The sequence below is a fragment of the Dromaius novaehollandiae genome, chromosome 7, assembly GCF_036370855.1.
Source record: "Dromaius novaehollandiae isolate bDroNov1 chromosome 7, bDroNov1.hap1, whole genome shotgun sequence".
Classification (NCBI taxonomy): domain Eukaryota; kingdom Metazoa; phylum Chordata; class Aves; order Casuariiformes; family Dromaiidae; genus Dromaius; species Dromaius novaehollandiae.
In genome coordinates, this window is record NC_088104.1 from 45,317,311 (window position 1) to 45,340,424 (window position 23,114).

Sequence of the window (23,114 nt, forward strand, 5' to 3'; positions counted from 1 at the left end):
GAAGAGGGGCTGGCTTCAGTGTGGCGAAAAGCTATGGTGCCGTTTCTTCTTAACCCCGTGCTCCCCATGGGCACGGAGCCCCCAGTCGCTCTGGGGGACGGTTACAGCCCCACTGCCACGGGGTGGCCCTGGGGATGGCTCCCCTTGACCCCCCTGGCACACCTACCGCTGGCCCCGGGGGCCCAGGGCTCCCGTCTCGGCCCGGCAGCCCTGGCGGTCCCGGCAGGTCTGTGTGGTTCATGCCGAATCGTCCTGGCTCCCCCGGCAAGCCAGGCACGCCGGGAGGCCCCGGGGGCCCAGGCGGCCCGCGCGGGCCCTGCAATACGAGAAGGCAGCGATGGCTGAGGGCGCCCCTCTCTCCTCATTGGCAGGACGGGGGTCCCGCGCCCAGGGATGGCCCTGTGACGAGCTGCAGCGTGGCTGCGAGCACAGGCACTCACCCGCAGGCTCTCCAGGTCACCGCCAAACCCAGAGCCCTCCATGTCGATGAACGTCTGGAAAGGAAGCCCACGGGGAAACGTCAGGGCTGGGGCAGGGATCCAGGCAGCACGGGGATGCTGCCCCACGCTGCTGCCCGCCAGGGCTGATCGCGCAGCACCCGGCTCCCCCACGCCTCCCGTTCCCCCGCGCCGCGCTCCCCAAGCTACCGCCTCTCCCCACCTACCAGCTTGTCATGTTTGAAGGAGGGGCCCGGCGGACCGGGGGGGCCAGGCGGTCCAGGAGGGCCCCTGGGGCCCACGCCGGGATCACCCTGGCACAGAGGAGAGAGCGGAGAGTTGGTGACTGCTGGCCTGGCCGCTGGGTCTGGCAAGGCGCGGGGTGGGGGTGCCCGGCACTCACCTTCTCACCCTTCAGCCCCGGCTCCCCCGGCGTCCCGGGGAACCCCTGCGGCCCCATATCACCCTGCAAAGGGAAGTGCGGAGGCAGGTGTCAGTGGCGGGCGGGGGGTGACAGCCGCCCCCAGCCCCGCCGGGCTCCCACCCGCCCCACACACTTACAGGCTTTCCATCTTCGCCGGGATCGCCCTAGGGACAGCAGAGAGGAGGGAAAATTAACGCCCTGGATAGGGGTCCCCCCCACCTTGCCCCACTGCCCCAGATGGGGGTCCGTGTCGCAGCATCGCAGCTCTACTCACAGGCTCTCCGTCTCTGCCAGGGGCTCCGTCTTTCCCAGGCGGCCCCGGAGGGCCGGCAGGCCCCGGTGGCCCGGTGACCCGCTCTGCAACGGAGCCGTCGGGGCGCTGAGAGACAGTCCCCGGGGAGCCGGGCTCGCCCGGTTCGCCCTTCTGGCCCTTGGAGCCAGGGTAGCCAAATCCTGCGCTGCCCTGGAGAAGGAAGGGGAAGGAGTCCTCCCGCGCCCAGCTGCGTGGTGGCACGGCTCCCTGTGTGCCCCACATTAGGTGGGTGGCCCCAAACCAACCCCCCCACCAAAACGATGCTCACCTTGATGCCCGCGTCACCCTTTTCTCCCTGCAGAACAGGGAGATGGACAGATGTCAAATGAAGACGTGTCGTTGGGAAGCTTGAGCCCCCGGGGCCGCCAGGAGAGGCAGCCACGCCAGGCGCAGCCGACCGCTCCAGAGCCCCGCGCCCCTCTCACACCAACCTTTTCACCTTTGGCGCTGCCTGTCCCCGAGCCGCCGCCAGTCCCCGAGTCCCCTTTTGGGCCACGTTCACCCTTCTCCCCCTTTTCCCCCTTGGGGCCAGTGCCTGCAGGGAGGGAGAAGGGGATGCTGTCACATGTGGAGAAGATGGGGCTGTGCCGGGTGGCCCTAGAGTGGGGGACACCCCTCCTTTCATCGTCACCGCCACCACCACGGTCCTCCCAGGACTGGCTGGTGCGGCAGGGGAAAGCTACCCGGATGGGGCCTGCATTACCTCCCGCAGACGCCAGCAGCATCTCCTCTGCTCCGGTGCGCTCTGCCTGCGGCGGGGAGCCCACGCTGATCCTTGGCACGCTTCCTGCGGCCACGGGGGGAGAAGTGACAGGGACAGCATCCACCAGCCCTGGGACGCCCTGCACCGGCAACAATGGGGAAGCGTGTGAGAGCAGAGCTGTCAGCCCGAGAGACGCGGGACAGACCCCAGCCCGTGGCAGCAGACGTACAGAGCACAGGCACGTCCCTGCTTCAGGGACCAACGGCCTTGGAGGGGCCTTGGACGAGGACAGATCTCCAAGATAACCATCCTAACCTGGCATAAAACGTGCTGGTAACAAAAAGCACCCGCAGCCTTATCCTAAGAGTTAACTGCTCTAGCTGTTTGACTCTGCACTTGGCCTCAGGCTGAACTGGCCCACCTTTACCTTCCAGACTGCAACCTGGCGTGTGCTCAGCTGCAAAGTGTCTGCTGGGAAGATTTTACAGCCAGCGCTTCCTCTCCCCGAATTTCCTTGCACCCTTCTCAAAACGCAGGCACAAGGACCTGACAGGGTGCCCTAGGGCTGCAGCTCTGGGGCTAGGGAGGCAACGCAGCCCTTGTCTTCTTGAAAATTTTTGTCCCTAGACCCACATCAGTGAAAGTCATGGTTAGGGGGGACTGCGTAGGGACTGCCTAGCCAGGGCATGGCACATTGCAAAAGGCAGGAGCTGCTCTGAACTGCACACAGAGCTCAGACACCTTGATGTGTGAACCTGCCCCGATGCACCCACCGCAATTCAGCTCTGTGCTAGCTACATCCCTACGTGGACACCAATGACTCTGCCGCTGCGATGGCAGGTGCGAGCAACCAGCGGGGTCAGCCCCAGGACCTCAACACCAGCGAGGCACAGCCCAGGCCTCAAGAAAACGCACCCAGGAAAAGACTGCCAAGCTGGGAGGGTGGCGGGCAAACAGTGGACAGTCTCCCGAAAGCCGTGGCACGGCCACCCCGCGAGCCGGTCCCTCTGCGGGATGCGGTGTCCCTTACAAATCCCCCCCTCTGCCCTGAACCGCGGTTCCAAACCGTGACAGCTCAGCTTGCTCTCACGTCCTCAAATGCTACTGCATCAGCAGCCAGACACTGTTTAGATTGGGATCTGCACTCCTGATGTGCAAACGGCACATTTCCAGGCCCTAATGCACAGCTGGGAAAAGGCAGGCTTAGCAATTCCCTCTGTGCACCCAGGAGCGGGAGGCCATCCAGGTTCAGCAACTGAAACGGGAACATGCCCACAGGCTACTGGATGATCTGGTGACGAACTGCCTCCCTGCAAAGGTCTAACGGAGCCATCTGCTTACAACATCACTGGCAAAGGATAGCTTTACCTGCAGGGTAAACGCATGCCTGCCATGTGTTGGCAGGCCTGGAGGGGGGTCCCGGGTAGCTGCACATCTGGAGGGGTTGAGGACCCAGCTGGATGTACCGACCAATGTCCCACAGCTAAAGGCAACGCCCTCAGGCACCAACTCACCCTGTCTTTTCCGAAGGGATGGCGTCTATCCTCTGTTCCGCTGCCAAAATCGCCGGATACCTAAGTTTGTCCAGGAAGAAAAAGAGCTGGTCAGCAGACCGCACATCCAGCCAGCACCACGGAGTTGGAGTCAGCCAGCGGGACGTCAGGTCATCTCCTCCCACAAAGGAACTCGAGCTCCCAGCAACGTTTGGTAGAAGTATATTGACTTTCAACAGTGAGGAGTAAGAAATTCGCCTCTGATGACCGAGAGCGCACACCAATCAGGGCTGGCAACTGCCCAGCACTTACCTCTTCAGTGTCATCCTCCTCTTCCTCACACTGGTGCTCAGCTGCCCGGGGATCCCCTTTCAGCTTCAAGTCAGCAATCACCCCCTGGGACAAAACACACCGAGGAGGGTCACGGATGCAGTCCCTCGACAGCTGTGTGCCACAAACTCCGCTGTTTCTGGCCACTCTGCAGCGTGACCTGTGCTGTGCCCCCTAAAGCCAACAGTGCCCTTCTGGCTCTATGACCACATCCCTGCGAGCTGCACGTAAGAAAATGGACTTGGATTAAGCATCCAGCTCTTAATGTGGGTTTCCCCCCCTTCCAATTTAGGAAGCCAGCTTGCAAACCAGCACAGCACGTGATGCGGGCCCAGAGGGAATGGACGAAACCCTCTCACACCCAGATCCAGCCTGCCACATGCCTTTCATTGCGTGACCACTTGACCGTCCAAGTGTTTGTTCACCTGGCTTGGAAAACACTTCCCATCCAAGCAAGGACCCATGTCCTGCTCAGCCCTTGCCAGCCAGCTTCTCAGGACTGGCGGCAGAGCCGGTGGCAGAGCTTGGCTCTCTAGCGTGGAGCACAATCCATGAGAAAAATTCCTCTGCCTCCTCCGAAACTGGGCAGGCGGAGTGGAGGTCACGGTCAGGATCAAGGCAGCCAGACAGCGACAAAACACTTCCTCACTACCTCATTGCTCCCAAAAAAGGGCTGCTGGCCAGCCCCACGGTCCAGTGCAGCCCAGATTTTGTATTTCTTAGGCTAATCCACACTTCCTTAACATTTATTTGGGTTTTGCAAGTGCTGTATACAGTCCAACCACTTATTTATACAATGCAAATTCTTTATATAATGCAACCCGAATTCTTTCGTAAAAAAGCTGCTTCCGGAAAATCACGTTGCCCCATAGCTGAGCTGCCGAGGCCAATTAGGAGAGGAGCGTCCCCTCTTGGCACGCTGCAAGTGGTGCCCAACAACAGCCAAACTTGGCACCAGCAAAACAGCAGTGACGCTGCTCCTGCCCTTCCTAACGGCTTCAGGTCCAGCAAGGTCTTCACCTCATGCCGAAAGCAGAGCGCACCATAAGTGCCCCTTCCCTTTGGGAAGAAGCCCCTGATGGACTGTGTGACACCTGCTGCTACTGCCAGCCCACAGAAAAATGGCAGCGCAGGCTCGGTGACGGTGAGCGGCAACAGCCTCCGTGTCCATGCTCTGAGGATGGCAAGCGATCCACTGAGCGATCCACTGAGAGATCTGCAAGGCTGCTTACCGGCGAAGGTGGTGCAAAGGCTGCCCCGCCAAGGGAAGGACTCACAACCCCGAGGCGGCTGGCCAGCATTCCCAGGCAGCAGAGACAAAGCCTCTCCCGAAACGCAAGAGCCCCAAGAGCTTCTCTGTGTGCAGCAACAATTTCATTTCTAATTCCTCCTCTCCCTTCAGGGAGAACTCAGCTAAACCGTCCTGCCTATAGAGGGAGCATTTAACAGGAGCAAAGGACCCCCGGGAATATGAGAGGTGAGCAGAAACAAGGGACCGTTGATGAACCATGGAGCACCTGAGTCAGCTCGATGAGCAGGGTAGGGGGATAAGAGGACTATGTTCAGGTACCAGCCTGAATCCAGCAGTTTCCATGAAGGATGAGGGTTATCCTGGGCATCTTGGGGCAAGGCTGCAACCCTTATCCTTCCCATCCTCAGGGATGACCACCTCAGGTCCTTCCCATCGCTCAGGGACGAACACAGCATGCCTCCCCTCACCTTCCCAGTGCCAGGCTCTGCTGGGCCAGGTTGCAGAGCTGGGATACGGCCTGGCCATCTGATCTCCACAGGGAGGTGCAGAGCAAACCACCCTGCCAGGGGCCGCCCAGCCCACAACGGAAATCGTGCTTGCAAGTGAGCTTGGAGAAGAAAGCTATCTGCCTGCGGAACGTCCTTCTCATGCGCTCTCTCTCTCTGGATGAGACACCTAAAATAATATTTGGACTCGCTTGAAAGCGCAGCGCACCATGTCTGGGAAGATCTGTGCTCAGGAAACACAATTTAATTAAGAAAACAAAAGTGAGAGGCAGTTACAAGCCCAGCAACGCTGACTGCAAGCAGCAAGGCTTGACTAACACTCTCGCCGCAGCTTAAGGCAATAACAACATGGCTCTGCCTTGTCTTTCAAGTACCTAGTATCATGCTCCTGTTTGCATCTGCTCAGTGAACCAAGGGCCCTATGGACATGTTTCTGCAACTGTGCTTCCTGAAAACAGTTTACCCCCAAGGAATTCGCCTGGCATCCCATTGCTGCGTACCAGGAACAGGCAGACTTGCTTTTCCAACAGCATTCGGTGCAAGGCTTTTCAGAAAGCATGCTCAGCCAGAACGGCCCCTTTCACCGAAATTGCTACTTTGGAAAGTCTTCTGGGATGGAAATCCCTACCGGAATGCAGTTAGGGCTACAGAACTGGCCCACAAGCAAATGCTCCCCGGGTGGGTTTTGAGGCTCCTCCAGCTTCCCGGCCCTGGTGACTAGCTCTAATCAAATCCTCTCCTTCCTGCCAAGCACCATCATCACGCCTAAGCTGCCTCTCAGCCCATGCTTTGATAAACGCAACACTTAAGGTTTGCTTTTCCGGTCCCAGGGTTCACAGGAAGCTTCAGAAATAACCCAGTTCCAGCCCTGAACCAAAACATCCCCTTCAGGGATAGTTATAAAGACCCAGCAGACCAGATAAAGGGGGCAGTCAACATTCTTGGTACCATAGGTCTTATCTTGCATTCAGCTGCAATCAAATTCTCCTGCTGGACCACAGCTGAGACCCCATTAATGGTAACCTCCTTTTTATCTGCCATCCTAACGGCCTCTGTATTGCCTGCAGGCTTCACCCTTCCAAGTTTTATCCCATTGCCTTCATCGCTGATAAAACCACTAAGGCATCTCCAGAGGAAGAACAGATCCCAGGGAGACCCTGCCAGAAGCAGTCAAACTGCCCATTAGCAGCTCTATTTGTGATTTGTCTGGGGGCCAGGTTTTAATCAGCTCTACGCCCCTTTAGTTCCAGATAACACAAGTTTGGGTTGGTTTGTAATGGAACAAGTGCTGGGAGTGGGTATTTTGTGTGCTTGCTTGCTCACAGCCTTCCTCCCTGAGTCAGACCCATCATGTGTTAGAAATGCATGGGTATTTGCCCTTTGCTCTGGGCTCTGTCTCTGCATTTGCCTTCCAAACCGGGCAGATGTTGTATCAAATTGCTTCCAACATGGGAGCAAGGCATTTCTCTGCGTCAATGGCCTGGCCCTCCTGGCAGGTTAAAGACTGAAAGATTAGTCTCCAGACCCTTCAGGAGCCAGTGCCACACTGAGACAGTAATCCTAGTCCCCAGCCCATCAATGATTAACCCTTTCCTGAGGGAATTTTCTGCAGCCTCCCTCCCTGACCTCCCTGGTTTAACTGTATCAGAACTGCAGCAGTTCTGGTTGTTGGTCAAGACAATATTTAAGCTAAGAAATGCACTTTGCAAAGCCCAGCAACCATGGGAAAGGCATAGCTCCTCGCAGCAGAGCTTCTCTCACTGGGCAAAACATAATCAACCTAAGAAAAAGTCATAGAGGAGTCTTGAATTTTACTCTCCTGAAGCATTGGAGGGGGATTTCCATGTTGATTCAAGTGCAGTGTATTTTCCACACACTTTCCATAAATCTTATCTAAAACATAACTCATTCTTAAATCACGGATTCAGCTATCACCTTCTCTGCCTGCTCTCAAAAGCTTTCCTGCAGATACCAAAGTCAGCCAGCAAAGATATGCTCCGGCCCAAACATTTTTTCCAGCCAAGAGACATATTTTACCAGACAAATCAACAGGCATCAAAGGAGATGGGTATTTCTAGCAAAGTGGAGATTCAAACAGACTCTTTGTGCTATCCCCACTGTTTGCTCTACCAGTGGCTGGAGAAGGTGTAGGCAATGGCAGCTGCAGTCGTGCAACCCCAGCCCCTCCTGCCAGCCTGCCTTGCAAGCTGTGCCTTGGAAAGACCCAAGTAAATAAAGTTTATTGCATCATAAAGCATCGTGTTCTCCCCAGGCTTCCTTGGGAATGAACACAAGAGTACATTCACTGGTTTATCCTCTGGGCAGAGAGGCTTAGTTACATCAGCATGGCCTGGTGTCACATCCCTTCAGTCTCAGACAGGTTTTCTCTTAGACATACCGATTTGGGGCGATCTGAGGCCTTACCTGGTATTTATCTGGGTCAGCTCCTCCAGCCTGAGCAACGAAGAGCCCAGAACCATCTTCCAGCTCCATCTCATCTGGGGAGCGCTCGAAGCGGACCCGCTCGTGCTCCTCGCAGTCCAGGTAGAGGACGACTTCGTCCTCCTCCACGCTGATGGCAAAGCGTGTCCACTGGTTCAGCAGGGTGGGCACGGTGAAGGTGGCCGCCGCGTAGGAGCTCTGGGAGCCTGGCTCTGTATAGTAGAAGATGATCTGCTGCTTACCCGCCCGCAGGTCCGAGAGCTTGACGCCCACATAGATGATGCTCTGCGAGGAGTCCGTGACGGCAATGAGCACGCCGGCCCGGGGGGTGGTGGGCTGGATGTGGAACAGGAGAGAAAAGTCCCGGTAAAAGGGGCTGGGCAGATGGTACCGGGCCACCTGGCCTGTGTTGGCATTGGGTCCAAAGACATAGCCTGGGTTGTTGTCGGGGCCGTAAATTTTGAGGATCTCCTCTGGCGGGGGGTCTCCGATCAGCTCCAGGAGGCTGACTTCAGTGCTCAAATTCTCTGCCAGAGAAGAGAAAGAGAATGGTTACAACCAGCCTGGTGGTGCCACATACCCTCACCCGGCCATCTCTCAGCAGGTCTCCTCTCTCCCAGTGTCCTTGGTATTTCAGCTTGCCAGCTCAGCTGCTGGACAAGGACTGCAGACCAGTTACAGGACTTCCTGGACCAGAGTGCATCACCTCTGGAGGGACAGTTCAAGGCCTTCTTCTCCCCACACCAGGCAACATGCTCTCCTAAAGCCACCTCTTCACGTGACCTGCTTTTGCAGCTCCACAGAGATGTGAGAGAGAAGGGAACTGCCAGAACCAAGACCAGGGATGTGATGCCATGATGGACTCTGTTTTATATATCAGCTGCTGAACCCAAAAACTCCATCTGGCCAAAGGAAACATTTCATTCAGATGCTCATTTCATTTTCACATTCTTTCAAGCTTTTCAAACCAATTAAATAACAGCTTTTATTTTATTTATTTTTTTTGTCACTGAGGTGACACCAGTGCTCATCCTACCTAAAGAAACATTTTGATATTTTCCCTCTGCAGCTAAATCCACGCCCAACTTCAGCCCCATTCCCTGGACAGCTTTGACCCTGTGCTCTCCGGATGATGCTTTTCAATAATTTCCTCTGCTCTGCTTCCCCAAGGCTCATCGGCTCATCTGAGCCACACCACCGGCTAGCCTCCAAAGCCAGTTGATGACAGGCAGGGATCTTCCCCAAGGAGCAAGGGGAAATTTTACATGTGGGAATGGGAGGAGGAGAGCAGACTCAGGTCTCCCAAGGGCTGTAGCCAAATTGCAGCCCTTCTAGGGCCTGCCAGACAATCCTGCCTCTGCATGGACTGGCGTCGTGGCTCCTGGCCAGCCTCTGTCCGCGATTCAGAAGTGACACAAGCAGCACATAGGTCCAGTCAGGCTGGGAGTGAACAGAATGACTCGGGAGGGCCTGTGCATCATAACAGAAAAGACCAGCATTGGGATGATCCCGGGGGACAGGGGAGGGAATTGGCATCTTCCCATGCTCCCACAAATATGCTGCATGGCCTGTTGCTGTATTTTTTGGCAGGTCCAAGCCCATAGCATGAGTTCCCTGGAGCCCCAGCATGGCTCATTCATGAGGATACCATTAAAAACCGTGGAGGCGAACTTCCTAATCAGCCAGGGGCTACAGACAAACCCGAGGCAGGCCAAACAGCAGGACTCGGCTCTCCCTTCACCATCTCCCCCAGCACTGCCCAGCTGTTGGCGAGGAAGATGCCTTTGCACCACCATGCCTGCAGTCACGGGTCGCCCCCAGTCTGGGACTTCTTTACACAAGCAGCTAGTAGAGAGACTTTGTGGAGATTTGGGGATTGGATGGAAAATACAAATTCCTCTTGCAAGGATGCTAGACACCCTGCTGTGGCCCTCCCTTGACCCCTCTGTGTCGGACAGCTCTTCCCTGACCATGAATGTGGCGCCAGGCCAGCAGGAGGGTGACAGTACAGTGAGGACAGCCTGTTAGGCACCCGGCTTCAGGCGCTGGAGCCCCCAAGCCAGGTGTGCAGTGCTTCAGCGTCCCCAAAAGCGCAGTGCTCCCTGAGCATCTCCCCTTGCAGAATTTGCCCATGCCCATGTGGGCCCGTGGAGCAAGAGAACGTGCATGGCCCCCGCTCTCGTCCAGCCCCAGAGGCATCACTGAGCTCTAGGAGGCAACCAGGCCCCCTGCTCCTGCCTGCAGAGCCACGAGGAAGTGTGTTGCACACGTGCCTATGCCTGCTCCTGGGTCACAGCGACCCCCATGTGATCCTATCCCTGCGGGAGGCTCTGGGCTATGCAGCTGTGGAAAAGCTTGCAGGGTCACCCTTGCTAGGAGTAAATCACAACCTTCCCACTAGTAAGCCTCCCATTGCACTGCCTGGGAAAGCATCTCAGATGGACACTCCCCATATCTGCCTCGTCAGCTTCCCAGATGATCTCAATTTTAAGATCAGCTCCTTTTCTGACTCTTTTTCTCAAGGCACTTTGGGGAGTTCTGGTCAGAACAGTCTCTCCTACCAGGCGCAGCTGAACATCTGGCCATGCAAGTCAGCCCTCTGTATGTAAACTCCTGTTGTTTTGGCAGCACACACATCCTCATCGCCCACACAACGGGTGCTGGATTCTTCCTTTCCTATGTCAACCTCTCGGGCTGGTGCCAACTGGGTTGTTCTACTCTGGTGCTTTTTAACTCCAGATTTCCCAGGAGCAAGGAAATCCACCAACTCTTCCTGCATGCATGCTGCCCTATGATCAGCATGGTCCCCATCTCAGGCTTACAGCTAGCTTTCTTCCTGAGGTCATTGCCTCTTCTGGAAAGGAGCAGTCTAACTGGGCGTATCTGAACCCAGAAATTGGAGAGAGGTCAGGACCTGGACCTAAATCAGCCCCACCAGTTGGGAAGTCTGGTATGGGTTTCAGCTCCCACCATCCCAAGTTGGGAACATGAGGAGCCTCTGGGAAGAGCTGAGAAAATTCAGTGCCCCCCCGCAACTTCCCTACTTTTCAGCACGACAAGTGAGGGGGATTTCAGAGTGGAGGTGTGCTGAGCCCAGTGAGAACCAGTCAGGCAGTGGTAGAAGAGGCCAGGAACCTACAAGCTGCTCTGGATCCAGGCATTTTCCTCTAGCGCTCTTAAAATTTAAGAAGAAATCAGCCCAACCCTGCCCAGCCCAAAAGGAAAACATGTCTTTTCGGATGGTGGGAGGAGACAAAAACCTTGGTGCCTCTTCCAATGCCTGGAGATACCTGCACAGCTGGCTGGTGCCCACCTAGGACACGCAGAGCATTCCCACCCTCCCATGGCTGCTGAGCCACCAAGGCCAGGGCTGGCCCCATGGGATGCCACGAGTGGGAGGGATGCTAGAAATACTGTGGATTAGGGATTAGTGGTGGTGGTGGGGGTCTCCTTTCCAGAAAATAAAAGGTTCATTTCCTCCCGTCCTCTTCTCCTGAGCTCACTGTTTTGAAACTGTTACGTATCCCACCCATGGGGGACTGGGGTAGCAGGATATCAATGATTTACTCCAAAATTGCTACCCCAAAATTGAGCATCTAGGTGCGAGGAAACCTCCTTCCTCGTCTTGCATCCACTCCCTCCCTCTCGTACATCCTTCAATGAGACTGGGCTTCCCTAGGGGAGCATCCCCATCCCGCTCCATGGGGAAGGACCCTAGTGCTTCCCTGCAGCCCCTATCCTTTAAACACAACACGTACGCAGACACCACACAAGCTGCCGCCACTCAGAAACCCCACACTCCCAGCGAGCTCCACACTGTCCCAACGACACAAGCCGCCCCTGCGGCATGCAGAAGGGAATGCCAGCCAAACTAACCGTATGAGAGGCTGCGGGGATGCCGGGATGAAATTTATCTTGCGTTGGAGGAAGCCAAATTCGGAACAGCTTTAAGCTAAGAGGAAATCAGAGCTTCCTCCCAGGGGTCTGTGCAGGCTCGGATGGGTGTAAGAGCGATCGCTGTGACTTCTGCATCTGGACAACCTATTCTCTGCCTTTGAGGCTCGGTGGGGAAGGCTAAAAGAGGCTTTTGTTAGCAGTACAATTTTCAATCATGTTTTCCTTAGTGTTTTAACTGGCTCAGGGGTCCCCCCACCTCTCCAAACGCACCACTTGTTCCCTGGCTTGGAACTGGAGCTGGGTGACGATACAAGGAGGCTTCTCAAAGAAAACAAAGTTGCGTCTTTCCCATGCACAACATGCAAACAAATGTACGGCCAGGGATGAAAAGCTGGATGGAGCCTGGGGAGCAGGCAATAATGGGACACCCCTTCAAATGGACACCCCTCTGCAAACAGAGATGCTGCTCACAAGCACCAGGCATAAGGGTCCCAAGCCAATTTGCAGAAAACCTGCACTGGCAGGAGATTTCTGCATGAAGCAGAGCCAAAGTCTATCTCCTGTGCACATTCAGAGACCAGTCAGCTGTCCTGCTGCAGGACCTCTAGCCAGCTCAAGTACAGTGGGACAAAAACACATGGGTCTGCAAGCTGCTGCTTCACAAGGGCCTGAGATCCCTCAAGTCAAATCACTGGGCTCTTTCCAGCAGGAGAGATAAGGAGAACAACCAACCTCAGCCAGCAGTGCTGGGAAGGTCAGTGGAGGACCACTGTCCCTATCACGTCATGAGACCACAGCTCAGAGCTGCCCTCGGCTCCACAATGAATGTCCCATTGCCCCACAAGCCTTGGCTTTCCCCCACACAGAGCTGCCAAGGACCAGGCTATCCCTGCTCACCTGCCCATCCCCCTCCCCCTTACCTGCCCCCCACAGTCCCCTTGGGTGCCCTGCCTCCCCCACTGCAGAGCAAGGGGTCCCAGATCCTGCGGGAAAGGGCTCCACAGTGTGGAACTGTTCCCTGCGCCACGCAGGGACACCCCCAGGCTCTGTCCTGTGGGGGGAAAGGATGCTACGTTGCTGTGACAGCCTCGCACCGGCAAGACGCCTCTGAGCGGCCCGCTGCCGAGCACACTGGGGTTGCGCCAGTGCACCGGGATGCGCGCCTGGATGCGCCTGCTGCCGGAGGGTGGGGACAGGCCCTCTGCCAGCAAGAAATCCTCATCCAGGCCCGAGTGCGAGATTTTCCAGCACTGTTGACTACAATACGATATTGTACTCTCGCCTCTAGCTGCTGGAAGTGTTACAAGAACAAATACCAGCAAGATATGAGACACGGCGCAGCTATTTTGCCCGTGAGCTGGTGCCATTATCCAAGGGCTGGCTTGCTCCAAGTTCCTGACTTACTTGCTGAAACTCTCAGCCATGCTTGGGAGAAAACCCACCCGCAGCCTCTTTCAAACCAGAGCCCTTCAGGTCATAGCACCCCCTTCTTGCCTTTTCTGAATGGCACTCAGAGTCTCATGGAAAGGCCAAATATCCCACCCACATTAGTCCCCCTTGTCCCCATGGCAAACCGCCAGCACCTGCCCCAGACCACAAGAAACACCTCCAGGGCTCTCCAGCCTGGACCTTGTTGCAGCCAGTGCAAAGCTAAGGGGTTGCTGGATGCTGCAGTGCTTTTTGGTGGAGCTAGTATGGCCCTTCCCAGCAGTGTCTCAATGCAGATAGGAGCTGGGCTGTGACAGTGGGGTGAGTGCAGAGCTGGCACCCAAGAGAAGGCAAAGCCCTTTGGCAGTAGGGACATCCACGGGACATGCGGCAGCTGCTTCACTGTGGGGATGTCTCTAGCCAAGATGCCTGGTTCAGGTGTCAGGATAAGGCACCCCGTGATGCATGCCTCGGCCTTTGTCTAAAGCACATCACTGTTATTTCCCTAGAGGGAGCTGGGAATTGAGCACTCACCTCAGCCTTCAGCAAACCCTCCCCAGTGATGGTTCCCAGCTCCGAGCCTCCAGCCCTTGGAAGGCACCGATCCAAGACAGAGATCTCCCCTCACACACCAGACACGGAGAGTGCAGCACCTTGGCCAGGCCCCAAGAGATGCTCTGACCCACTGTCCTGCTGCTCCACATCCTTCTTGTCTTCAACCCAAGCATATCAGCTCTGGCCTGAGGGACCCACACAAGCAGCAGTAGACACCTCTCAACCCAAGCCACTCTGGTCCACCATTGAACCCCCAGTACCATGTATTGAGTGCACTACAGCCCCCGCATTCACTGCCCAGCCCCATTTCCTCAAGACAGCTGACAGATGCCAAGCCGCGATGAGCCGCTTGGATTCTTTGTAGCCGACTGTCTGGGAACTCAAGGCGAGCATTTTGGTGAACCCCTCATATCACCCTGAGGGACAGCCGGCGAACAGTACTGCTTTAACACCAAGTGTAGAGGGGTCAGAGCCTGGGGGAGTCATCCTCCCTCCATGTGTGCATCCCTTGTCTGCCAGTCCCTGCTAATCACCTCTCTGAAGGCAGCGGGTGTCTTTCAAGATGGCCTCAAGGCCACTTCTGGCTTGGCAGCCCAGGATTTCACCCAGGGGGGCTGGGAGCTGGTGCAGAAACACAGCCTCATTCAGAAGCTCATCCCGGCACTTCGGCGGCAGGAGGTCAGGAGGAAGAAATGTGCAGGGAGAGCGGCAGAGCGAGGTCAGGCACAACAAAATGCCTCCCCCCAAAAAACTTTCAAGAGAGATGCTCTGAATCCATTAAATAAGGAGGTTCCAGGCCCCTCTGAACACGATGGCTGGTCCACCTATGCACTGCTCGGAGCTGGACTACCATGCCCAATGCCAGCCAGGAGTCAGTGTGGTGGGTGTTAACACGGAAATCCTGGGAAAACGAAGAATGACACATTTGGTGGAAAATGAAGATACTGCCTACCACCCTGATGCCATTACTGCCTTGTTTCACCAGCACATTCTCCTGCTTTCTTCACAAACTCCATTTCTGCTCTGACACCTAGACACACATTTCCATTGCTCCGAAGAACATCCGCGGTCTGTCTTTTCCTTTATTTTCTCCCCTTTGAAGGGGGGCATTTTAGTTTGTCTAAGTGATGCAAGGGTCAAAACCATCCAACAGTGAAAGTTGGACACAAAATGCCTCTCCTGCCTTCCAAACAGAGAGGATCAAACATTAGCCGCATGTAAATCATTAACCCCGAAGCAAAGGTGCTTGGGCAGCTCGGGGGAAGAAGAGCAAGCACATGCATGTGCATGCAGAGTCACAGTCCCCACCCCAGCCCGCAGGGGAGTGACACCCCGGTGCTTCCTTCAGCACTCGCTGAAGGTCACCTTGAAGCATCCCCACTGCCACGGCTACTCTGCAGTCAGACCGAGCCAGCCCCAAACGCTGAACCAGTCAGGTGGGCACAGGAAAGAGCCCGGTGCTTCCCAGAGCAACAAGACAGACCCCCAAGCTCAGCTGCAGGGAGGCAGGAGCTGTCCCCAGCCCCATGCCTGTGGGGGAGCTCACCGGAGCAAACCAAGCTGAGTTCTGCAAATGCCCTGCTCCCAGGAGGACAGGAGACTCGGTACACCGTGAATTGCTGCTCTCGTGCTCCTCAGACCCCCAAACAGCTGATAGCTCAAGTCACAGTTAGGAACAGCAGTGTGATGGGCAACGGTGTCTGCAAACAGGCCCCGGACATAGGCATGGACACAACCCTGCTATGTGCACTCAAGGGGCATCTCATCGTGGCCACAGGGACGTTGCCTCTTAGTCTGGCCACGGAATTGCACAGGAGCTGCAACAGCCCAAGCACAGGATAGGGATGCTCAGCCTTGGAGAGGGAGCCAAAAACCACCAGCAGTAGCTATGTGGAAGAGTGGAGGCTGGATGGAAAGAGATTTTGGACAAGGGGTCTCAGCAGCATCTCACAGTGACAAGGCAAAAGCAACCCTTGTCACTTTCTGACTGGTACCAGCTACCTGGCGGCACTGCAGCGCCCCAAATCGCAGGGTGGTTTTCCCCCAAATCAGGGTCAGTTGCCCTCTCTCACCACACAGCCAAAGGTGCGCATCTGCCCTGCCACTGCCTGAAGGAAACGAGGGCGAGCCAGCCCCAAGCTGCATCCATGGGGAGATGACCTCCTCCCCGTCAAACCGTCCACTGCGATGCTGCCTCCAACATCCCGAGGCCGTGATGAGGAATGGGGTGGCGCAGGACCGACGCAAGCGGCTGAACTGGCTCCCAGCTCTTAGCCTGCCGGCCAGGCACTGAAGCCAGCTCTGCCTAGGGGCACAGCTCTGTCTGATGGACAGGTACCTGCCATGCCACGAGCTCCAACCTGCACCCAGGAGAGCACAGCCCCGAGAAAGGGATAGGCTCAAACAAAGAAAGCGTGCATAACTGACATGTACCCCAAAACACCCTGAAAACATAGGGTGCCTTACCTGGTGGGGTTTGGGGAGGGGGAGATACACACAAAAAGAGATTACCCAGCCACATTACCTGCAGAAACATTAATAAAGACACAAGAATACCCTTCGTCCTCCGCAGGGAGAGAGTCACATGGGAGAGGCAGGTGCCCAGCGGCCAACTGCATCCAGCACAGGTCTCTCACGGCCTCACAGAAGCCCTGGCATGGCGGGGGGGTTATGGGGACAAAAGCGTTACACCCAGGGACCAGGAGCAAGCAGAGAAACCATTCCAAGTAGTGGTGACACCGGGATTTAAGCAGCCCCTCCCACTCATGCAAAGCAGCCCGAATTTCTGCCTCGCTGCCGTGGCTGAGATAATTTGGCAATCTGAAATGTTTGGTGCCCAAGGTGGTACAATAGGGCAGGTGGGCTGGGAAGAGCAGGCAATGACCAGCCTCTGGCGTCAGTCCAGGAAAGAAGGAAGCAAACCCTGTGCTGTTACTACTATAAAGTCGCAGAGTGGAGGTTAGTAAATCAAACTCGAGAGGATCAGAGTTATCGGCAGGAGGAAAGTCCACATCATTAGTTGCATTCACATTAGGAGCAGAAGGGCTCCGGTTCCCGTTTACACCAGCTAGCGCTAGCCCCCAGCGGCCAGCAGGTCGTCCAGTGCCTTGCAACAGTTGGCTGCTGCTGCTACGTTTCGGGCTCTGGTCACCTGGCGGGGTGGCACTTGGAGCAGCATGGGGCAGCCCAAAGGCTGCGGAGGGTAGCCCGTCTCGCGTGCTGGCGCGAGGGGACAGCTCCGGGAGGTCTGCAGCACGTGGCTTAGCTGATGCTCCATCTCGGGCCCAGGAAGGCGCTACGCGGGCCGGCTCTGCTTTGGGGCTGGCAAGGCTTCCTAAGCCCTCTCCTGAGAAGGGCTCCTGGGGAGGTACCGCCTGCTCGCGGGCACCGTCACCTGGTGAGAAAGGGAAAGGAGCACTACCTGGACGGGGTGCCACCGGCCTCTGCAAGGACACCCGAGTCCCCTTCTGTTCGCCAAGCTGCTCCGTTGGCTTGGGGAGCACCAGCTCGGGTCCCGCCGTCGCCAGGAGCTGTGGGCCTTCGGTGGAGCTGCTGGTCATGTTCTGGCTGCGGGCAGGTGCCGTGCTGCCGGGAGGAGCGGCTGTCGAAACGATGCTCGTCGGTGGTTGTGCCGTGCTCTCTGGTGTCCCCGTGACGTTCCTGTTCCCCCGCTCGAGCCCGCTGCGGGTGCCTTCGGCCACGCGCGGGAGCTCCGTGCCAGCAACACTCTCGTTGCCTGTGGGCACTGCCGTGCCGGGTCCCGGCTCCCAGCTCTGCAGGCTGGTGACGTCCCCCGACCCCTCCTCATCCTGCACCGCCATCCGCGGGGACGCGCTCGGCCGGGCAGCTGCCGGAGAGGAGAGCAGCTCCGTCACTAGCTCAGATGCAGCGGTTCTCCCTTCAGGGGCTATAGGTGTCCCTGTGACTTCTGAGCCACCCCAAAACCAGTTCAGGAGCTGTGCTTCAGAGCAGCAGCAGCAAGCCAAAAAGAGCAAAAAGCCCAGGCAGCATGGGGCTGGAGCCATTCGGAGGAGAGGAAAAAAAAGCCCTGTTGCTTTGGAAAGAAAAACAGAGGGGACCAGGAAAAAAAAAAGGAAGGGCAAACCAGTAGTTCTGCCCCAGACGGGCACCCAGCGTGCTCACATCGGTCTCTCCTCCCCAGCTCTCTGTGCACAAGCCTTCAAACAGGAGCAGCCGGGAGGAGTGGCTCCGCTGGGCTGGCTGAGTCAAGCCCTCCTCTCCCAACCGCCGGCCTCCTTCGTTCAACACCCCCTGCACCAGGCACATCCCACCCGGGTGACACAGGGTCTCTGGCCAGGGACCCACCTGAGCCCCCCCAGAGAGGTCTCCCAGCCAAGCCAGCCAGCGCACTAGCCTCCTCGCATGCACCCTGCGATGCACCAGCCAGTTGCTGCTTCCAGCTTTTAACTCCTTCCTACCCAAAATGCCCTGGAGACCTCCTTTCTTCCCCTCACAGCTCTAGTTAAATGACTGATGTTGAAAAGCCATCTCACATATGCAAGGGGTCATGCGCTGCTTGCGGACACGGTTTCCGTTGCATTGCCCAGCTTGGGGCGGCCTGCAGAAACCAAGGCTGCTGCAGGCACAGCTGCTCCCCTGCACTAGGCAGCACTGCCCTTCTCAGAGGTCAGGCCCAGCTTCCCAGACGGCGAAGGAGCCTCCAGCTGCGGCTGTCCGTGCTCCCCGCCAGACCCTGTCCTCATCTGACATCCCTGCTCCAGGAGGAACCCTGCCAGGAAGCCCTCTGGCAGCCAGCGCTCCGGCTTCTCCTCCAAAATCTTGCGCTGTGGGATCTTCTCGGGAAACCTGGACGCAGGAACAGTTATGCTGTCAGCCCGCCAGGGCTTCGGCGTGACCTCTCTGCCTGGCCATCGGCAGCTGGGGCAGCAGGTCAACGTTCGGCTCTGACACCCTGCTCCCCAAAGGTCTCTGGGTGCAGTGGGCTTGCTCGGAAAAGCCCACTGGGCAGATCCCTGATCTGCTGGCTTCACCTGTTGGCAGCGCTGCCCCCAAGGTCTGGGCTAACCCCCATGGCTTATAATTTCAGAGCAGGATTAAGAGAAGGGAAAAATCTCAGAAAACATTTCCAAGATTTCTGCTGTCTGGAAAGACAGCAAGTCTCAAGTGCTTTTGAGATGCTTTCCTGGCTCCGTTACATGTCCAGAATCCCCCAGATGATATCAAGTGACCTGGGAGCTGGTGGGGGAGCGCAGGTGAACCTCCCTGGCTCACATCACACGCAGCTAGGTTTGGAAGCCAGGACTTCTGAGCATTTTATCTTTTAGCACTCCAAGACCACTGCATTTAACTGACGCCAGCAACGAAAATCTCCACTGAGCAGCTTGGCGTTGGCTTTTTCCCACCGAGAGGAAAGGCGCCAAGCACGCTGCTCTGCTTGCAGAGCTGCCAGCCCCGGGGCAGCAATGCGGGGCTGAGCCACCCCGGAAACACGCAGTGACTCAGCGCTCCCCCAGCACCAGCAGACCCCCCCAGGGGGACAGATCTGGCCGAGGGGAATGTCCCTCCCGTACTGAGCGTGGGGATTTGTCCGCTCAGAGCCCTCTTCAAATGCTACAGTGCTGACACAGGAGCCCTCCTCAAAAAAAAAGAGGGAAAGCATCAATTTAAATAAGGAAGGCTACAGGCTTTTCTGACTCATTCCCGCAATTAGTCAGCCAGCGCATGCCAAAAGCAAAGTCCCTTGCTCTTCTCACCCGGTTAAAAATAGCCAAAAATCCAGTTATCAGGCCCATTTCCCCACCCTCGAGATTTCCCCTCCCATCCCCAGCACTCCTCTCTCCTGCAGACAGTCTTGGGGCGTGCTCCAGCGTGCACTTGGGCAATGACAAAGCTGTCCCAAGCCTTGACGCAGCGTCCCGGGTGGCCCGGCGAAGCGTGCCATGGCCTCGGCCAGTCCGTCCGCAGGATCCCGCCCACGTCACCTGGCCCGCGTGCACCGGCCAGGATAACATCCTCGGTGGCTTCGGCTACAGCTTCCCTGCCCAGACAATTCACACTCGTGGCTCAGGTGCTCTCCAGACAGCACAGTGAAGGGCAGAGATGTGGTCTGGAGATGGGAAACCATAGGGGAGGCTGCGATCTCGGGCTCCCCCCACCCCACAAGCTGCACAGCTGGGAAAGCCGAGGTCTCGGGTAGACTCCCTGTCCCACATGTCCACTGCCAGCATATTTCAGGAAAGGATTTTACTCTTCCTCTTCTCTAATTTTAAAGAATAAACGGAAACAAAACAGAATCAGAGTACTATGAAACTCACTATCATTTAAAACAACAAAAAGAGCCAAGAAATACTCATGAGAAAAGTGAAGAAAGATGATTGAAATAGCTTTTAGCTATGTACAATGTTTTCCACGCTATTTTTTTAAGTGTGATATGGGTAAGCATTTCAATTAGAATACTAGTCAACACAGCAATGATGCTGTGTCAGTCCATTTGCCCCAAAACTGATATTATTACAGCGGCATTTTGTGGAACAGATCTCTCCAACCATGAAACGGCCCCCGACTAATCTAATACGGGACGCATTTTTGCCTTTATGGCAAAGTTTCCATATGCGCTGCCTTGCCCCTCCAGAGCACTGTGCAAGGGGTGAGAAAGTCCAAGGCCTGAAGCTTCATCTGTGACACCCTGATAGCCCCAAAGCAAAGCAACGCCATTCAGGAATTTGCTCATGGATGAACCGGGGGTTTCCTTTTCCGACCGTCTGCCAGACCGGCTGCCCCTGCCATGCAGGTAGCAGCTCGGCAGACCCGGGTGCTGCGCATTGCCTCGCCGACCTGCCTCCTCACGTTGGGACAGGCCTCCGCTGCGCCCTGCTTCGCTTTCCGAGGCTGCTCCACCCCAGTTGCCGGGCTGCTCCTCCAGGTGTACGCCGGGCCACAGTAAGCCCCCCGCCGCGAGCGCTGCCAAGGAGCCCTTCAGCAACAGGCCCTGCCGCCTTCCCCCCACCAAAGGTAGAAAACCAGGACCTGAAGGTGCTTCCCATCTGCTTAAGGACGTGTTCTGGATGGTTTCTCCTTGCAGCTGATCTATTATGTCATGAAAAGGACAGCGGGGGGAATACTGAAAAAAATCCTTCACCCAAAGCAGCTCTGCCAAAAGAGCAGTTCCCCTTCACCCCCCAAGAGAACTGTGGTCAAGAGCATTGGCCGGAAGAGCTGGGAGGTACCATGAAACCTACTCGAAAGGACTTCGGCAAACAGAGCTTTGTGTAGAAATCAGGTTTGGTCCAGCACTGACCAAACATGGGCAACATGGCAGTCTTGACATGGGATCTCTCAGCCATTCATAAAGCCTGAACAACTTAAAACATGTAGTTCATGCACAAGAAAATTCAGCCTAGCTGTTCTCAAGGGCTGCCCCCAGCCACCAGGGAGCCCTGCAGAGGCACGGCTGCCCCAGGGCAGGGTGCCCAGCTGGGTGCTGCAGGGTCGCCGGGGTATTTCTCAGTGACAGTCTCCCCCCCTCCCCGATGCCACCAGTGAATGGCCTGGGCAGGAGGCTGGGGAGACAAAGTGCGACCACGGGGAACAGCATTTGATGGGCTTGTTCCTGGGCCATCCAGATGGATGGAGAGAGAAGCTTTTTCCCTGGATGGAGCCCAAATCAATTCCTCATGGTGGTGAGTCAGGGCGACCCGCAGCCTCCCCAAATACTCACAGCTGGGTGGTTTTGCAGAGCCCAGTCATGCAAGTTTAAGGAGATCTCCAGCTGTTGCTGGAAGACAGCCTTAGAAAGAGCAAGGGCATTGCAAGCAGCTCGAGGTTCACGGGCCAAGCTCTCAAACACTTCCCCATGGGCATGTCTGCGACCCATCGACCTATGGCTGCCGCGGTGAGGATGGGGAGAACTCCTGCCCCCAGTGCTGCAACAGGGCACACGGAGGCAAGGGTGGGCAAGGGCAACCACATCTCAACCGCCGCTCTTCTCCCACCTCACCAAAGGCTGGCGGACGGGATAGCTGGAAAAGCGCTATATGGCAGCAATTCTGCCCCATCCTTGGGTGGGTGGCTGTTGGAGGCAGATGTGAGCCCTGCCAAGTGCAGGGGTGGTCGGTGGGGGGGGGGGGCCACGAAGGAAAAGCCCTGGTGCCCGTGCTGAGCGAGGCAAAGAAACTGCCCTTTAAGATGCCCTGACAATGGACGGATTCATTTTTGCCACAAAGCGGCCGTTGAACGCGCCACTGAGGAATGCCACCCCGTTCGCGCCACGCATGCCGCCCGGGGCGAGGAGGGGACCCCAGGGTGGCGTTTCCCACAGCCGGCCCTGGCAGGCGGGGCGGGGGGGGTCCCCGAAGCCAGCAGAGAAAGGAGACGGTGACGGAGCCCCTGTAACGGCAGCGGGTGGTGCTATCCCGACTGCGCCAAGGGCCAGGGGGCCGGCTGAGAGATGCAGAGTGTTGTCCCCCGACCCGGGGCTGGCTGCCTCTGCAAGCACTGCTCGGCCCATCCCCGCAGGTGAAGTGCCACATGGGAAGGAGAGCCACGAGCCCCGACAAGCCTCCTTACCTCACCCAGGAGGATTTTGGCAGCTGCCGGTGGGGCGGGGGGTAGGCGGCACCGTGCTGGGGCACACCGAGTGCACAGAAACACAACGAGCTGAGCCAATGCAAAAAAATTATATACATATATATATACATCTACATCTACATCTATATCTATATCTATGTCTCTCTATATATTCTACATCTCTATCTATATCTATGACTCTCTCTATATAAATAAAAATAAAAAATAAGAAAAAAATTAAAAAATTAAAATTTTTAAAAAATTAAAAAATTTTAGAAAAGCACATCTCCCTTCTGCTCGGATTAGGCAACTCATCACGCGCAGGGGCCAGGAGCTGAAGCAGAAGGGAGCAGGAAGCCTGCAGAAGGGGGGCTGCCAGCACCGGGCCCATCACCGCTGGCCCTCATTAAGTCAATGAGCTTCCTTTCACTGCACACCTCGGCACCACCAGCAGCCGCTGGGACCGTGGCTCCGAGGGTCAAGAAGCCAATGCTCGGGCATCTCGGAGGTACACCAACGTCCCTGTTGGCAGGATTTCTGAAACAACAAGCAGCAAACTGGCCGGAGAGCCCTCCGCCACTCCTGCAGCACGTGCTACCGAGCTGCGCTTGCTTTAGGCTCACTTGCAAGAGGGGCCACATCAGAGCCCACTTCCAAGGTCGAGCAGTCCAGGTGCCCTTCCTCTCCCCGGCGCGTGCTTTTGCTAGGCAGTGTAATGTAGAGGCATGCTATGCTCCAAATGAAAAGCATTTCCCTTAAGGAGGCAGGACAGGCAGCATTCCTTGCA

At 56.6% G+C, this 23,114-nt stretch overlaps 1 protein-coding gene across 2 annotated transcripts in view; it reads right to left on the minus strand.

Annotated features, from left to right (window-relative positions):
• The window catches only part of COL18A1 (collagen type XVIII alpha 1 chain), a 69,032-nt gene that overhangs the window by 13,999 nt on the left and 31,919 nt on the right, over positions 1–23,114 (minus strand). Inside the window, exons 1-13 of one of the 2 annotated variants that reach the window (XM_026107427.2) lie at positions 17,202–17,976; positions 7,883–8,427; positions 3,683–3,766; positions 3,392–3,451; positions 1,878–2,016; positions 1,606–1,709; positions 1,443–1,469; positions 1,136–1,324; positions 999–1,025; positions 841–903; positions 665–751; positions 441–494; positions 167–316 (exon numbers count right to left, since the gene is read on the minus strand). In XM_026107427.2, coding sequence (XP_025963212.2) covers positions 167–316; positions 441–494; positions 665–751; positions 841–903; positions 999–1,025; positions 1,136–1,324; positions 1,443–1,469; positions 1,606–1,709; positions 1,878–2,016; positions 3,392–3,451; positions 3,683–3,766; positions 7,883–8,427; positions 17,202–17,805 — 2,133 coding nt within the window. In that variant the 5' untranslated portion in view covers positions 17,806–17,976. Of the gene's footprint in view, positions 1–166; positions 317–440; positions 495–664; positions 752–840; positions 904–998; positions 1,026–1,135; positions 1,325–1,442; positions 1,470–1,605; positions 1,710–1,877; positions 2,017–3,391; positions 3,452–3,682; positions 3,767–7,882; positions 8,428–17,201; positions 17,977–23,114 lie in introns of those variants that run through there. The other variant, XM_064515460.1, reaches the window with a different exon arrangement.